The sequence below is a fragment of the Acanthopagrus latus genome, chromosome 21 (assembly GCF_904848185.1).
Source record: "Acanthopagrus latus isolate v.2019 chromosome 21, fAcaLat1.1, whole genome shotgun sequence".
Classification (NCBI taxonomy): Eukaryota; Metazoa; Chordata; class Actinopteri; order Spariformes; family Sparidae; genus Acanthopagrus; species Acanthopagrus latus.
Window position 1 is genome coordinate 25716906 of NC_051059.1, and position 18695 is coordinate 25735600.

The following is an 18695-nucleotide window of genomic DNA, read 5'->3' on the forward strand; positions in this document are numbered from 1 at the left end:
ATCAACATTATCCAACTGTTGGGCTATTTTTGTGATCAAAGTTGTTTGTTATTATAGTATGAACGTTAAGCATGGGTGAGAGCAGTGATGGCAGTTAAAATGTGGGTAGCTTCCATTTTCAAATGTCTGAATGAAATCCAGAAGCCCGTCGCAGTGCTGAGCGGTCAAACCTGTCACCTTAATAACACCATAACCAACTCATCGCTGACAGATCTTTATATCCTGAAAGATAAAAATACAACCATCCATCTGCAGGTCAGACCGTTACTGCTGAGGAACACAAGCTTCCTTCCCTTATGGTTAATTTGTGATAACCCTGGGAAATAAATAAGTGTACCGTGTGATTGTCTAGACTATATTAAGTCTCCAGTCGTCAGCGATGAATGTTCCATAAATGTCCTCACAAATGTAGGAGATGAAGTAGGTCAGGACGTCAATCAAGAGTCAAACACAGACTAATCAATAATTTCTGTTTCGCCACCATATCCGTGTTGCCTCCGCATTGGCTATACTTGGCCGGGTACATTAAAGTGAGTGATTACGGTCATTTGTGTAGAGGGGACGGTGACTGTGGTTGGAATATTCATAGCTCGTACTAAATTGAGTATGAATGATTTAAGAGGCGTCTCGCCGTGACGAGAAAAGTGACGAGAATGGACAGACGCAGGCTGCAAAGTACAAGAAGGGTTTTGTGATCAGAAGCTAACGGATATTTCAACGAGCAAACCGTGTTGGACAATATTGGATACTTACAGATATACTGTACGGACTTATATACTGGCAGATAAGCAGTAAATATGATGCATTCAGCTCCTTTCAAGTTCAGATGACATGTCTATTCTGTTTGATGTTTCAATGTCCACCAGACACTTCAGTTCCTTTCAGTGTTTATCACAGACAACAAATTTAAATTCTTACTGCCACTCAAAAGTGCCTCAACTACACATTACTCCCACACCAATACATCTCGAAGGAGTCAGGAAAGTTTGTGTATGGCAGGTGCACAAACCACAATTGTTACCGTGTCTAAACTCTAACAGTTGTTCAATATTTCAGCTACTTTCAGAACGTTAACTACAACTGACACCTTCATTAAGTCCCTAGTTAAGTGGCCACTGCACTACCAAAACAATGAAAGCGTAACAAGTCACTACAGCTTATGCTAACGGATGCCAAGTATTAAAGTGGTGAGGGTATTCTGCACGTTAAATCACTGGCTGACCTTCTGGGCCGGGGTCGGCCGAACTATCGCAGCCTTCCTTCCATGGCTGCAGGGCAGCAGTTGTGGTGTCAGCACTCCCGCTGGGGTCCAGGCTAAACATGTGGTTGGCCCATGCTTTCGCATTGGGGTTGAGGTCTGAAACCTTGGCGGATTCCTGCGAACAGAACAGAGACTATTAAGAACAACAACAACAAAAAACATGTTGAGTCAGTAAACAATAAATTCTAATATCTAGGAAGCTGGGATGGCAAATGATTGTCACTTTTTGACTGTATACAAAATAAAAGTATGAAAGATTAACAAAACAACTGGCAACTAATGAGACTGTCACTGACAGAAATTCTAAAACTTTTGCCTTTTATTTATTTTTAGTGTGACATGATATCGGGCTGCTGAAAGATCTATGACAGTTAAAACACTGTTAGAGAATACCACAAGTTATACAGAAGTCTGTTTAAATGTTGTTTTATAAAGCATATGGGTTTACTCAGCAGCTGAATACACAGTCAATAATTTCTAGAACCAGACCGATACGCGAGTCTTGGCTGATATGAGTAAATTAGTGAAATCGAGATATCGACCAAAATACAGATATTTTCTGAAAGATGACCCAAAAATGTCTAATTTCCCAATATCAGTACCGGCCCAACCGATCCCAAACAACTTTTTCTGCATTATAATGTTTTCACATATTTACCAAGAACAATAAATCTATGACAGGTCAATATCGACCAAATGATCGACTCATCTGGATCGACTCATTTCACCATTCAAGCTAAAAAAAAAAATCTGCACAAGGTGCTTCACACATAGAATACATTCAGACCACTGTGCTTAAAATTTGCTTATGTGACAATACAACCTGTTAGACCTTGTGGCAGGAAACCAGAAAGTGTCCAGAAGCCACATGTTATTATTCAATGGCAACGTGGAAAATGGTTTGGGAACCCCTCACTTGCAAAAATACATTTATGACTGTTTTGAGACAAACTGCATCATCAGGAAAAACCCATTATTGCAAAATCAAAACACAACTGAAACTGTAAATTGGGCACCACAGTAATTTCCTCTCTGCTAAGCTTTCTGTCAAATACAGGAAAGAAATGGCATCTGAAGGACTTTTCCACCTTAACTGAATCTTTGCACAAGTAAACAAGGCTCTGTTTATCACCCAGTGTTTTAATAACTTTAATGTTTATTACCAAATAAACTGACTCCAAGTGAAGTGAGGAGCAGAAGTGTGTAACCAGGTTGGCTGAAGGGAAGGACTGACTGACTTATGCCAACAGATCAGACAATAAATCAACATTATGCAACCATTTTGATAATCTTGAACTGTTTTATGGAATTGTTTTTTTTGGGGGGTTTTTTTGGGGGTCACTTCCTGACTCATAGATGTAAAATATTTTCTGGTTTCTTTCCTCCTCTATGACAGTAAACTGCTTATATTTGGGATGTGGACTAAGACACGCGAAGACGTCGTTTCTGGCTTTGGAAAATAAAGATTTTATACAATTTTCTGGGATTTTTTGACTAAAGAACTAATCCATTAATCAAGACAACTGAAGATGAAGAAGCAGCTCTAAAACACAAATAGCGTCAACAGAAATTCAAATGAATTTTCTGACAGAGACCATTTAAGAGGCACTCATCAATCATGTCATACGACCGCCTGATCTGCCAACAAGACTCCTCAGACCAGCGCCATCTGACAGGAGCTGATTCAAACAGAGACACTGGTACAAGCTGACAGGGACCAGGCCCATAAACCTCTTCTTCCTGCTGGACATACTCACAGGATCAAAGCAGCAGTTCAGCATGCATGTCTCACAGGCTAACAGACTGTAACCCAGAGCCGTGGTCAGAGCCAGTGTTTCATTGAAGTCCTGAGGCAGAGCGGGCCAGGCACTTCCTGGCGGCGGCGGTATAAGGCTCCACTGCATCCAATCCATGATTAACACATATAAACAGAGTCTAAGTATCTCCACAGACAGGCAGAGGAAGACTCCCGTCCAACATTGTCTGTCTTAAGCCATAACCAGGGCTCGTTCAAGTGAAACCGCCAGCACCACACCTCTGAGTCGTCCCCCGTCAAATCACAGCCGCTGCCACGCTCTGTCTGGCCCCTCCGATCCAAGCTGCTGGGTTGATTCAACAAATCTGATGACAGCACTGAGGCTCCAGAAGCTCCGCTGCCCCGGTGGGCTTGGCTGACGTTGCAGAAGCTGACTGGCTGTCTTGCTCCTGTTAAGCAGCCGTCTCCGCTTTTGTTTTGTTGCCGTTGCACTGAGTCATTCTCCGGCATAATACTGGAGATGTAGAGGGAGTGTGGAGTCGCACACCTGAGCTCAAAACGAAGCCTGCTCCAGTGATCCACGTGCTAGATCAACCCCGAGGCATCACTCAAATTAAATCAGCCCTCTTGAGCCTTGGTTTTAATAGATTATTCAGCTAACGAGTTGCTGAGGCAAAGCAGAGGCTGAGAAAACCTCCTTCTAATCTACTATCTGAGTTAAATTTAGAACCAGTCGGAGAAACAAAGACAAACAGATTCAAGGAAAAGAGTTGTGGAAAAAGGGAGAAAAAGAGATATAAACCTGACTTGATAGAAGATGAGCAGCAGGAGACATTGTCCCTGGGTCGTATTTCACAAACGCTGCACTACGAGATCATTCGGGATGTGTCTGGCCAGACAGACACACACACCCCCACCACTGCTTATAATCCAGCCCTGCACTAATGTAAAACTCCCACTGCCATCCAAGCCGGCTGCCATAGAAACTGTTGCTTACATCACCGGATGTGTACGTTCTGGACGCTTGACCTTTCCAGATTTTTAAAATGTTCCCTTCCTTCACAGAGGAGGAAAAGGTTAGCTGCTTCCCTGATTGAGGGTGTATTTCGGGAGGAGACGAGAGGATGTGATTCATCATGAACCTCGGACGGAGACGAGTTATTGTCGGTGTCATCGGAGGGCAGCCGGCGCAGGGCTAGGTTTTATTGCTCTGCCTGTCTGATGGAGGCGAGCTCGCAAGCGGCTGACAGAAAGACAGAGACAGCAGCCATGCAAGAGTCCTTCAGGGGAGAAAACAAAAACAGCTGAATTTGGACTTATCTGTCCGTCTGCAGACCTGAGGCTCATTTTCCCTGTGTGACAGCTACAGAGCTGAGGGGGTCAGCGGGCCAGATGAGTGCTGAGCAAATGCTTCATCCTGAGCTATTAGACTACTACAGCAACAACAGACGTGGGTCAAGGTGGTCAACTATTAACAATTCAGTGTCACTGAATGTGAGCTAGCATTCAAAGCCAGTATCTCTTTTTTTTGGTAAGATTCCAGACACGACACAACATCCAAAGTTATCAACAAACAAATCACATGTAGATGACAAATGTGATTTGTTGTTCACAAACTTAGTAAATAAGAGCATTCCTCTAAAAGCGTGCCAGCAGTTTAAATTGTTTTTCAAGACACGAACCTAGAAGCTGGTGCAAGAAATTAGTCTGGATGCCCGGAGAAATAATGGAACAATCTGAGCTTTGCAGGCAGGAATGACTATGAGGACATTATCTTCCTGCAAAGCTTGCAAGCTTCCCATTTTCATCCATGGACAAAGTGATGAAAACATGGCCAAGTGTTACACAAAGTATTCTTACTGCTTCAAATGCTCTTCAACTAAAATCATGGCCCGCTTGTGAATGTAACATTCTCAAAGTGAGATGAGGATCTGATCCCAGTCCCAGTCGTCTTCTCTTTCCATCTTTTGTCCACAACTGATTTGATTTTACAGGCAAGACTATAAATAGGTTATGTTCTATTAATTATCTAATAAACAGATTTATCGACAATGAAAGTTATCGTCAGTTCCAGGCCTAGGTTCAATTAAGTACAACTGAGAAAAGAGATGTAATTTTTTTTTATTTTTCCCATTTCTATCTTAAAGGGGCATTGTGTGGTTTTGGAGAGGAAATTCAAACTCTGAATCACATGACAACATTTTGTAAAACAAACAAATATGTATCTTTTCTACAACTGAATAAACAAGCTGTACTCAGAGGAAAATAAGGTCCCCTGACCACTGACGCTATAAAGTCTACAAAATATACATATATAAACTAAAACAGTATGAAACTGTGTTTCCCTTTCAGGTCAGTTTGTTTATACAGTTTGTTTTGTCTTCCGATTAAAATTTCTCTTCCGTAACTACATAGTGCACCTTTAAGATTTATTCGGTGCTTCCAGCTAAATTAAATGTTTTACTAATGTCAAGATAAATACATTCTAATGAATAATTCTGCCATTTTAATCAGTTTCTACAGTCAAGCAGAATTAAGTGTGCAGTCTCAGCCGTCCATCTACAATTCAAGAAAATTACTGACAATTTGTTTGTGGGTTCAGGTCTCGACATGAAGCATACTGACAGCAGCAGTGCAGCTCGTGAAGCGAATAAAATGTGTATTTACAAAGACAACTTGGACTGAACTGAGACTTCACTGCAGACTTCTTGCTCATTTCATCACTTTAAAACTAACACAGTGTGTGTGGGGGAAAAGATTTCCTCCAATTTCTCAGACTTTGCTCAGGAACCTTGACATCCTGAACTGTGTGTATTCAACCCTGGAGGCAGTATTTTGGTTCTCTGACCGCTTTTCCCACCACTAATCCCAGCTTGTAATGAGACCTACAGCCTGAAGCATTAGCCCACTGGACTCAGTCGGAGGGGGGAGGTTTGCCACTTCCTTTACGCTGCCAATCTTCTTTCCAATCTTGAGTGTGTGTAAATGACAGTGGAAAAAAGACAGCGGGCTCTTTCCATTTCCTAATTTTGGAACTCTGGGGAAAAATAACTTTTTCGCCGCCTGAAGGCCATCCGCTTACTTCTTACCCATTTCCTCAGTCCCACATTCTTTCCTATTTGAAGAGGTTGATTGAAAGCCATCAACATGGAGACACATCCCTGTGCTTGCTTTGTGACAGACATGGGTTCACTCTCTCAAAACACCTCCCTGCATTTCCACTGTCCTGACGTAGCAGCAGCAGCGCTTCACCACTTTTTTCACCACAATTACTGTCAATGCTAGAAAGTTCAAGTGTGTCCAAGAAAGATTTTCCTCTTAAAACACAGAAGCGTGATCTCTGATCCGAGGAAGAATGATTTAAGATTCTGGAGCCTGCACTAGAATTATAACTGCGACCCAAACAGGGAGTGATCTGGAACCTGAACATTTTCCTCCTCAGGCCGTGGAGTTGGTGCCAACTACTGCAAAAGTAAAACTGACTTTCAATCCAAACCAGAAGCCGAGTGACGCCACCAGCCAGGAAAACCAGCCACCCAGACACCAGCGTCACAGTCACTGTTCAGGGAGGGGATGAATTATAAACTGGTGTTTTTAATCTACCTTACACAGCTACTACAACTCACCGCCCACCTTCAGCCTAACCAGCCTCATCTCGTCTAAGGAAGGAACCAGAAATCTTAACGACAGTCGGTGAAGTGGCTGGTGGGAGAGGTGAGTTTCCTTGTCACAGCCGGAATTTACCAGTATTTGGCTGGAGGCTGGTGTAATATCCCACTGTGGTGACCGCATTTAGCCTTGACACTCTTTGCAAAAGTGTCACATGTGCTTCCATCAATCAACCCCGCAGGGTTGTGTGGCACCCTGGCAGAATCATAAGCCTCACAGACTGTGCAAATGAACTGAGGAGTCAGTGGGTATAGCGTGAAGGATTACCTACACCGGGAGGTCTGTGAGAAAACACACAGACATAATCACCTTAGTGCTTCCTCCTCTGCAGTACGCTTTGAACCCTAGGATGTTTCTGCTTCATTTTTACTTCCTGTATTTACAGGACTTTGGCACAGTCGCTGAGTTTCAAAGCTAGTCGTGCCACATTTTCGTCCCGGGATGGGTTTGGGTACACAGAAATGTCTTTTCATAGTCCGTCAGTGGGACTACACAAGTTGTACGACTCTTTTTGAAAATAACAATTTCAGTTTATTGTTGCTTGCATGCAGCAAGCATCTGTATGTGATGTGTTTCAGGACACCAGAAACCAACCCGGAGAGACATCCTGCTTAAGTACTGCCAAGAAATGTACCAATAAAAAAATATATACTTTTCATGGATTTTGTGATTAATATTCTTTTAGTTGTGTCACAGCAGTTCTCACCATTCTTTGGGTGATGCAAAGGAAATATAACGTTGCCATGGAGTCGGCCGTGGGCTTAAAGGTGCCATAAAAAGTCATGCTGCATTAGCGACAGGCAGCTCCTGTTCACATTATTATCATGGAGGTACGTACGCCTGTAATGTTCATATTATCCCACAAATAACTGTCATAAATTATATCATCGTCATTTTAAAGCCATTTTACATCACTTGTATAATGATAATGAACTTTCAATTGTTTCTATTCACATACTGGAATTGGAAGGTAAGAATAAATTTAAAAAATACATTCTCAATAAATATAACTAAATAAATAAAAACGACAAAACGAAAACAATAAATAAAATGTGGGAAACTGCTTAGTTCCTGCGCCCGAGTCACATAAAAGTTGGGAAAACCCTGATAGTTATTCTGGTATCATGTTGGCTAAAATGTTGATAACAATTCCATGTAAACAAACACACATTAAAACAATATCGAGATCAAGAAAAGTTTCCTGACAGGGCGAGAGGCACAGACTCCAATCGTCTGGGTTACATTTGATAAAAATCTAATTGTCTAACTGTTTGTGTCTATTAACCTATAACAATTGTCTTTTAATATAATCTAACAGCACATTTATTCATGTTTGTCTTGGATGTACACTGACAAAACTGATTTCTGATCAGTTGTCTGCTAAAGCTTGAACAGCTGGTAATCTGCAGTCCTTCTCATTCTTTGTCAACTGTCATTTTCTGATAACTGTACCATTCGGATTCCCATCAATAATCAGCATAAACAGATCACGCATGTGCTAATCTACATTTTCCAGTGCAAATGACTTCTGTTTATTGGGAGATAAACTAAGTTGTGACTCCGGGTTGTGCCTGATGACACAGACAACAACTGAATCAGTTAAACGAAGACAAATCTTGGTTCCTGTTTAAGACCACAAAGTCTCTCTGAACACAAGAGCCTCAAATCAAAGACAATGATCGCTATAATTTACATCAAACAGGCTCCTAATCGCTTGTATGGTCCATTACTCCAAAAATTAAACCGCGCCAAATCTTTTTGTCACCGTCTCTTTGTTTGAATCTTTTTTAACCTCAGGATCACAAAAGGCGTGAGGCAATCGCAAAGAAGAAAATATGCATACAGGCATAATAAAAACTGTCAAACCACTGACTGCCCAACACGCTCACAATTTCTTCATCTGGGCTTACAACTGTACTGTGTTTGACCCGAGCTCAAGTCAGCCACAAGTTTTCTGATTCTTCTTAATCTGTTTAACTTTCTCAGGCGACAGGAATAAAGCTCAGTCCTGTCGGTGAATGAGCAGGTTTCAATCTACAGGTCTTAGCCAGTAAATATTGTTCACACTGTGTTTTTGTCTGGCCCCAAAAGAAGTAATAGAAACTCGCAAAATTGTCTAGTAAAGCCCGTTTATGTTGACCCGTTTATATCAGCTCAACCTATGAGGACAAAGTGCAGCCATGACTGATGACTGCATCGAGATATTGTTTGGTCTGCGTGATGGATGATGACAAGCAGAACACTAAACTATTAGCTCAGAGGAAACGGAGGTCCTGATGCAACGCTTCTATAATTAATGTCCAAAATAAAAGTTCCACAACTTAACTAGATGTTTCCTCTCCTTCATGACAACTCAAACTACTGACTTTGTCTGATTAACAAATTCCAGACTTGCCCGTCACAAACACTGAAGCCTGATCAACATTAAAGAGGCTTTCTGTGCTGCAGGTTCATTCTCAGTCACTACTGAAGATGGGAGTCATTTCACTGAGGTTTATGTGGCAGATACGACATGTGTAGAAGACTCCATGAGAACATTTCAGACACGTAAAGCACTCGTGGCAGCCCGTATACACCCAGTACAACAATTCAACAACGATAAGCTGCTCATGGCTGCTGACTTTAATCAACTTAAGACACAATTCGGTAAAGAAGCTTAGAACACGAGATGTGTAACAACAAATATATTACTGTACTTTAAAAAAAGTGTTTCCCACACATAGACTTCTAGGCCAGTTACTAGGTTTTTACTGTAAATTGGTAACATTGATCACATTTGAATTACAGTGATATGGTATGATATGCATTCAGAAAACTAAATGGAAGCGAAAGAATGTAGAGACCTAGACTGCAACTAATGACTGTTTTCATTGCCGGTAAATCTGTCGATTACTTTCCCACCGGTTGTTTGGTCTTTAAAATGTCAGAAAATTGGGAAAAAAATGTCGATCAGTGTTTCCAACATCCCAATTTGACGTTTTCAAATGTCTTGTTTTGTCCACAACACAAATATATTCAGTTTACAGTCACAGAAACAAATCAATCGTCAAAATCAATTGTCATAATATATAAATAACAGTACAGGCAGACAAACTATTAAGACCACTGAAAACCTAAAGTCATCTCCATCTGTAATGTAAACCTTTGTCTTGCAGCCTGCAGTTATACCTCAAGCGTCTTCCATCTTTATGAACCTGCTACAGATATTCTGTTGCTTGGTGTTTGCTGACAAATGGCACATTTACTAGAGTTTTGTCTGGTTAATAGTTTTTAGTTATCCAACATTTAAAATCTATTACCATCAACCTCAATAAAGCCAAAAACGTAACAACACTCTCCGCTTTCCACACACATGCACATCAGTTTCACAGACAACCTACAATTACGCTTGGCGGCTAACCCTGTATTAGGAGGGAAACACACTAATGGAGGTGTAGACGACGTGTTATGGCTCTGATCCGTTTGGAGGTAATTCTACGTCTAGGTCTCGACAGCAGGAGGAAACGGCGTTGTGTGTTGTAAACTTTTCTTAAAGTGGCAGCTGTTGTGAAACAATTCAGGAATCCTTCACAAATTTAATATGTGTAACTGAATCCTTAATAGATCAATGGATTGTTTTTGATGACTTAAGGGCAGTCAGTAATCTATATTTGTTGGTTCAAGCTTCACAAGGATTTGCCGCATTTGGAATTTCATTTGTATCTCACTGCAGAGTGAATATTTTGGACTGCTGATTGGACAAAAGCAATTTCAAGAAGTCGATTCAGTCTCTGGAAAAATGTGATGCACAGTTTTCCCTCTTAACATTTTATAGATTAAACAATTTAAGAAGAAAATGCCACAGTAATTGACAATAAATGTATTATTAGTTGTGTCCTAAAAATAGAACCGCTTTGAAGAACGTCTGAAGAGCCGCGATTCAACGTCTGTCAGCACCAGGACAAACAAAACAAGACAAAAGGAGCTGCTAAACCATCTTAAAACAACTAAATATAATTGTGATTATAGTAAATAACCATTGTGTTTCTCCTCAGTTTGAGCTCCAGCAGATGGTTTGTTATGATGGTGTCGTCACATCCAGTGAAGGCATCAGAATTAAGATCTCGACTGCAGATCTGCTGAACCCAAGATGTACATCTCCATTTTCAGTTCTGGCATTCACGCTCCAACGAGAAAGAAAATGTCACACCTGTGATCAATAGTGCCACTACAGACTTATGAAAAGAGTGAAATAAAAACAGGTCACGGTTATTTAGTTACAAGAGTTGGTTCGTTTTCTGCCTCGTGCTTCTTTGTGAGGAACTTCTCTATTATTCTTAATCTGTGTGGGAAATCGACGCCAGTCAAAAGGGTGCAGGGGGTGATGTGATCCATCAGCCAGTCTGGAAGTGAACTGATGACGACTCCGAGGATGTTTTCTGAAAATCTAGATGGTTGGCACTCAGCCACCACGGCTGATAAACAACAAAAATGTTCAACTTCCAACCCTCTAGTTTCTCCAAGTGGTGTTATTGTTGGCACCGCTGACGCAAAGACAACCTGATCGTTTCTCTTTTTTTTTTTTGCCCTCAGAGTCACAAATACCAACAACACAGGACAAAATGAGCGTTTATTCATTCACGTAGTCTATAATGGAGACATGAAAGCAGACAGAAATGGTGTCAGTCAGCCTCATTTTCCAGGGAGATTTTGTGCCCAGTGGCAAAAACAACTGCACAGTGAAAGTGTGGTTTATAAGGAATCAATCTAAACCCCAGTGGTGTCGTTGCTCTATAGCCATTACATTCTGCTATGAACTCTTCATTTTATTATAATACATTGAAGAAAATAACTATTCTATTGCCACTTTAAGTTGTCCTTCATTGATCCCTATATGGAAATGTGACACCACTTCATGTTGGGTTCACCAGCTAAATGATACAGATCCTGAATGGAAAACATAAATAAAACCAGAACTGGAAAATCTGAAAATAATACATGTAAATACTTTCAGTCCTGAGATAAGAATGTAAATTCTAGGAGGATCACAATACAATAAAGTGACGCATTTCTTTATCTCAGACAGGAGAAAGTTTGGCATGACGACATCAACAAGACAAACAAACTAATACAAGTTGACAGCTTGTATTGACATAATAAAGCTGGTATGAGTCAAACTCACTTTAAAGAGCTGTTAAAACTCCTGCTGCACAATTTGCTAGAAAATTGTATGTAAACTTCTGCTCGACAATATTGACACTAAACATCTGAAGCCACACAGCTCGCGTGTCTGCAGAGCCGCCAGACAAACAAACAGACATAAACGATCTCCAGCCGCATGTGTTTAGTCTAAATTCAAAGTCCACTTCAGTGTTTAACTCTAATTCAGTCTTGATAAGAGTGTCGACCGCCACCTATAATCAGAAGGTCATTCATCAATCTGAGGCCACATTATCCTCAATCACCAGCAAATGACTGCAATAAAAACACGCAATGACTAACCGAGTGAGAGGTTCAACAACAGGCACCTCACGCTGCACTCCGCTGTTTGTCTGGTTACACAAATCAAAATGTTGATGACTTGGGAATTATGTGACAACATCAATGAAGGTTAATTCCCCAGAACGTGTTGTAAGGCTGCACAATAGTGTTTCAGCATCAACATCACATATAATGATCACAGGGTGTGTAATGTCAAGTAAGACAAATTAACTACAAGCTACAACTTTGTTGCTGATGTAAGGTGAGAAAATGCACATTTGTGAAACACTGTAATATTTCTATTGTCTTAAGTTTACATTTAACGTCTTTAGGTGAACACCAACATTGTGAGTAATGTTACCAATCATTGTACAGTTATGGTTATACTGAATTTTTACGCAGTTTTTGAGTTAATCTTGATTTCTCAGGCATTTCATTTTGAAAATAAGTCCAATTATCTACTATTTCAATAACTGCTTCATTATTTTCATCATTTTTCAGTTAAGAAACAGCAAAAAACTTAATCAAAAGATCCTAATAAACTTTAGCTGCAACCCAAATTTAATTTACTGCATCAGCCAAAGACACACATCCCGGTTTGTTTACATTTTTTTGAAAGAAATTGGGTTGCATGACAATATATATGTAGTGCCACTATTAAATTACATATACCATGATAAAAGGATTTTACCCATAATGCCCCTTCACAGTGGAAAATGCTCCAATACTACAGGAGTTTATTAAACACTGACCATCAATCAATTATTATATTATTCTCATGTGTGACAACCTCATCTGTCACTTTCAGGGGAAAAAGGAAAAAAAGTTTAATTAACAAAAAGGTATATTTTTGTTCCTTCAATCATTTATCCACAACTTGAGAACTTTTTGGGAGATTTTCATGACCACTGGAGAATGAAAAAAAACACATGTTGTGAGGAAAACGGTTCAAAAGCCAGACAAAACGTTAATGACATGTCTGTAAAAACTCACCAAATGAGAGTTCTCTTTTGCCTCTTGCACTTGCTGCACCTGTGGTTCAGCTACAACTTTCGTGTCCTGGTCAGAAGTCATGAGCCGTCTGCTTCTTGGCTCCTCAGGGAGAAGTCTCTGTGTCACCAAGTAAGCTACAGGGGGGCAGAAGGGACAAACAAGTTAAGACTCACGGATGGATGTTTGTCACAGGACTGTGGCAGAATATCAGTTGATACACGTGTAAGACGAAGAAGGTCAGGGGTTAACGTCCGATAGTGACTCTACGAAAGGCTGTCTCTGCCTCCTCGCAGAACTAATTACACAGAATATTGTGCTTCTTCATACAAGTGCGACTTGTTTTCATACAGTTTGAACAGAAAGATGGATGAATTCGACAAAAACAGGGCTGCAAACACCCACTCCAGAGATGTAAAATTTTAACTGTCGAGGATTAAAACACAATAAAGCTGCCGGTTTTATTTCCATTGTGGTCCTCGTTAAGATGAGAGAAAGGTTACATCACAAGACCTTTGGGTTTGTAAAGAAAAGACATAACAACCACACGACTACACCGGTTAGTTACTACTTGACTTTTGCTACTCCAGCGTAAGAGATTTGTTTTTGTTAATTTGCCTTCATGTTGAAAAGCCTTGTTTCTTCTCTAAAAGTCGGCTGCCTTGACGACCTCGACTCAGATTTATCCACAATTTCAACCAACCCTTCGGCAGGTGATAATTTTTAAGACCCCAACAGAAGTGACGAATACATTTTGGTTCAAAAGGGTAAATTTATGTTTAACGTTAAGATTACGCTGCAGTTAAGCAGCTCTTGCCAAAACAAAGACGTAGTGTTCTAAAGCAGGACGACGTTCAAACCACTGTGGTGACAAGATGAACTCAATCAACTCTCGAGCTATGGGAGGCGAGAAGGGACAATATCTGACAGTATGACAGCTACTGCAGACAGATCTGTACATTTAACAGATTTGAAAACCAGTGACAAGAAAGAAGGATAACACACAGCCTTTACCATCTACACTGCATTTAGTTTATCTTCGTTTAATGACACTGTCACCTGGAATCATTGTCAACATGTTGGAAAGTATGCTGCAATTCCTGTTGCCAGAGGAAAGTGTTCACTGGTTGACAGTAAATTAGTTTCTCTTAAACCAGCTGAGCTCAGACACGCCTCAGGTAACACGAGGTGGAAATAAAAAACGAGAAGAGAGAAATTCAAAATACCCAAAACACACTCAGTTTTATGTCCACAAAACATTTCTGTAACTCCACAGCATTCTCCATAACAACTGCAGTAGATGGAAACTTGTTTTTAAGATGCAAAAACAATAAAAGTCTCGTAGTCCAGAAATGTTTTGTGTTTCACCTGACTTTATATCATCAGGAGAAGGAGAGGAGGCGATGACTGACTCTTCAGTTTGGCGGAGAACTTTTCCTTTAAGAAACTGGAACCAGCAAATAATCGATGTCTTTCTTAGAAAAATAACCAAAACAATTAACAGATTTTCAAAATAGTCTGCAACTTATTTTCTTTCAATCATGTAATCGACTATTATTGCGGCTCGACCATCAACCTCCACAGTCAGTAAAGTGTAGTAAACCCTCAATAACGACGTCTGTCTGCACTTCTGTGTTCTCCATCGGTGGTGTCGTGTGGATCAACATCATTAATTCATCTCTACGTCAGTTTCAGCACCAGTCGTCTTATTGGTTTAATCCCTTTTACTCCATCTGTCCTCAACATGCCATATTTACAGAGAAACAGACGACCCCACCGAGCACCAAACATCCCTGGAAACACCTTCCTCTTCTGTCCAGTCGCGGCCGTTTGTAAAGCGGTGATAATCCAACCCAACAATCGGGTGCCTGTCTCTGACACGGGCCCTCGCTGTGTTTGCATACAAAGCAGAAAAAGAATGGCATGGCTGTAAAGCTGGCGACCTTTGATCCACATACTGATTCCCATACACGACGTGTGTGTGTGTGTGTGTGTGTGTGTGTGTGTCATGCACGCCGATGAATGGGGCTAAACACTCAACTCTCCATCAATGACAGTCCGGTAACTAAACAGCTGTTGTGTGATACACTTTTCTGACCGCTGGATGTGAAACCTGTTGGCCAACTGCAACTAACTTCTGTGTTTTGTTTTGTTTTTCCAGCAAATATATAAATCTATCTCTGTGCATCTTTCAAAAGAGTCTCTTGTCAAAAAAATAAATAAATAAATAAAACCCTCCTACAGATCTAAACTCGGCTGTTTATATCCCGCTGTGCTTTAGGAAACTACGCATAGCTCCTGTCAGACATAAGCTGTGTAAACTTTAACTTCACCAGGGATTATATCCTCCTGGATGAGTCACAGAAACCTTTTTCATCTGTTTATCCTCTGAATTAAACACACCGACGGTTTTAAGATCCATGACTTCGACTTCTGCCGACAACACAGAGGAGGGAAGTATCCGGTTTGATCACAACGATCGGTGTCACGTCCTGATACGACGTGGATCCGCAAAACCATCATCGCCATCAAAAGTGTTTTAGCATATTAAATCGGAGATAGTTAAACTCACAAAACTTAAGTTACATCCAGTTCCAGCTGTCAGTACCAAACACACATGGAAGGTAAAATAAATTACCGTAAATTTCTCTGCCGTTGTCTGCAAGAACCGACACAAACGTCTTCATCTGCTCCCCCGACACGAGGAAGTGACGACCCAGTGGATTAACGTTTTGACAGGCATGACGCTGATGTGGACTATGTTTGCATTAATAATTCTACTTCAGACCACTTTGTCATCGAGGCCCAGCAACATAAAAAGCAGGACACGGTTCAGAACTCAAGCTCAGGGACGGATCGTTCAAACTTGGAACGTGAAGTTTTGCCATCTTTTGTTTCTTCCAGCACACCGGAGCAATGTTTGAGTTTTAAGTATCATGGGTTCACTTATACATTAGTTGCTGATATTATTTGTATTATTGTCCATTGTGTGCTAACATGAAAACTTTTTCCATGAGGTGATGATGCAGATTATGATATTTTAGGTAGTTTATGATGAGTGAATTCCCCATGAACACTTACGTCATTTTAGAATATAAAGTTCTTAACATCGGCCCAAAAACCAAAGTATGGTTTGTGCTCTAATTAAGCGACAGTCTGGAGAAACTGTGTGAACACTGAGCCTCGGATTAATCACCCGGAGGAGAACGAGGGTAGACGTGGGTCACTGTTTTTCACGCTGCACTTTTTGCTACTTAATACGGTAACACGAGCTCAGCTGGCTCTGTTGTTATCGTCCTTCTGCTCTGTGGTCGTCGCCACAATGCGTTTATGTTGCTGAGAGCTGCACTGTGGTTCACTGACACAAACACACTTTGGGGTTTTTCTACACATAACATTAATTATCAAGCTACACATGTGGGCCTATAACTAATGTTTACTCCTCTTTAAAGTGATAAAAACACACATTTTTAATATCATATCCTTTCTCACGACATCCCTGACACTGCCAACGGTGTGGAAAGAGGTTAAATCATATTTGATTGGCGTTTCTCTTTACTTTTGACCTACTACGACATTAATCTGAGGTCTTGTCATCCACCTTTAGTCTCACATTGTAATTTCAAACCGTTCAGAGTGGATTCCTTTGACACACACAGCATCTATCCTGCTTCGGTGAGCGACCAAGTCCTGGCATTTGTGCAACACAGGCCAGAGGTCGATCACGAGACTCCTGACAGCATCTGCAGTGTTAGTTTGACCCCCGATGCATCCAGAAGAATAGAGTGACCCCGGTTACAGCACATGTCATCTCCTCTACAGATGCAGTGAGTCACTTCAGATCGTCTAGACAAGGCCTGAACCAAAACACAGCTCTGCTCGATCCTCCTCTTCCTCCATCATCCTCCTCCTCCTCCCTTGTTTCCACCCTGCATAATCACCAGAGGAGATTTATAACCCAAATGACACTCTTGTTGTCCCAAAAATAAGCGCCGAGGTTCGAAAAAAATGCAACAGGGGGGCCAGGGAGTGTATTTATAGCCGGGTTGGGTACCTGCTGGTGGAGGATGGTCACCAGGCATCTTACATGTCCCCTGTGGGGGATGTTGAACCGGTGTTTATCTCCATCCGGACGCGCTCCCGCACGCTCCACATGCGTGCGTTTGGCTCAACTTCACCAGGCGAAAACACCCGCAACTTCTACTACAGACGCAATGCAGGCGTATTTAGTAGCTGACACAGCCGAGAAGGACTGCAGCTCACATGCCATGCCCATGCCAAGGGGCCATGCACACAGCGACACTCCTTCCCCACCACACAAACACGCACACTGACTGAGAGTGCAGCCTGGATGTGGGTGATACAGTGAACGAACATGGAGGCGTTACAGCCGTTAACAGGCCGCAACGGTGTGTTTTAAAGTTGACTAGGGGGGGCTGAGAAAGTAACAGCCTAGTTAGCTAGCTTGCAGCAGCATCCAATGAAAGATGGCGACCTCCGGCGTGATTTCGCGGATTCCCCAACCCCCCCTCATCCTCCTCCTCCTCCCATCGTTTTGAATCAGGCTAATATTTAGTTAGCAAGCGAGCTAACTCCACCGGACTGTACAGGGCTGCGATGTGACAGCGTGTGTTCGTTGACCCAGTGTACACCAACTTTAAATACAGTTTCTTTACTCACCTGTCAACTCTCACTGCACGGCAATGCAAATACTCTGGTGGTAGTGGCAGCTGATGGTGGTGCTGGACTGAGGCCTTGAATTGGCTTCCAGGCTAAATACGCAGGGTATTAGCTAGCAGGCTATATCGAGCACGCTAGCTAGGAACAACCGGCTTACCGATATGAACCTCACCGCAAATAGTCTTCAGATTTCAGAGGAAACAGCCACGAGCAGTTGCAGGGCAGTGACAAAAAACGACGCCCCCAAAACTGTCCGCAAAAAAACGGGCTCCCCCGACCAGCACTGCAAGCTAGTTAGCAAGTAAGCTAGCTAAGAGTTAGCTAGGTGGCTAGCTAGCTAGCTTGCCAATCAACTTTGTGCAGTCGGGCTCGATAAATCTGGCGCCTGGAATTTCACGCGAAGCAAATTCCTCACGGTCAACAGCAGGCTTCCGCGGGGAGGGGAAGTCAGAAAAACAACCACGAAACCCTGAAAACCGAGGAATAAACGTTACTCGTCTCAAAAGCTTCCGATCGATCAAACACTCGTTACGGCTAAAGATGAGAGAGAAGGGGGGGTTTGGAATGGAGAAGTCGCCGTTTCCTTTCCCTTTCGTGTGCAGCACAAAGATCGTCTATGGCGCCGTTGATGGAGAACTCCAAAGTGGCCAGTCTCCCACTCCTGTCTGCAAAAAAAGTGCCCTTTATGGAGCCTTCATACAATCACTCCACTGTTGGAAACACAACGACAGTGTTTTAATACAGTGACGCTAGCAAAATAAGGATTGTAATTAAAAATGCGACCAATGTTTTAAATTATTTATTTACCAAATTTGTCATGTGCAATTTTTTTTTTTTTTTTTTTTTGATAAAGCTTTTATTTTTCTAGGTTTTTCTGCC

General features: G+C 41.6%; 1 protein-coding gene across 6 annotated transcripts in view; it reads right to left on the reverse strand.

Annotated features, from left to right (window-relative positions):
- larp4b (La ribonucleoprotein 4B) overlaps positions 1 to 18427 on the reverse strand; it is a 42231-nt gene extending 23804 nt beyond the window's left edge. For 3 of the 6 annotated variants that reach the window (XM_037083593.1, XM_037083592.1, XM_037083588.1), the window contains exons 1-3: positions 17817 to 18427; positions 13140 to 13273; positions 1223 to 1376 (exon numbers count right to left, since the gene is read on the reverse strand). In XM_037083593.1, coding sequence (XP_036939488.1) covers positions 1223 to 1376; positions 13140 to 13220 — 235 coding nt within the window. In that variant the 5' untranslated portion in view covers positions 13221 to 13273; positions 17817 to 18427. Of the gene's footprint in view, positions 1 to 1222; positions 1377 to 13139; positions 13274 to 14504; positions 14694 to 17816 lie in introns of those variants that run through there. The other 3 variants (XM_037083590.1, XM_037083591.1, XM_037083589.1) reach the window with 2 other exon arrangements.
- Positions 18428 to 18695: the final 268 nt, after the last annotated feature.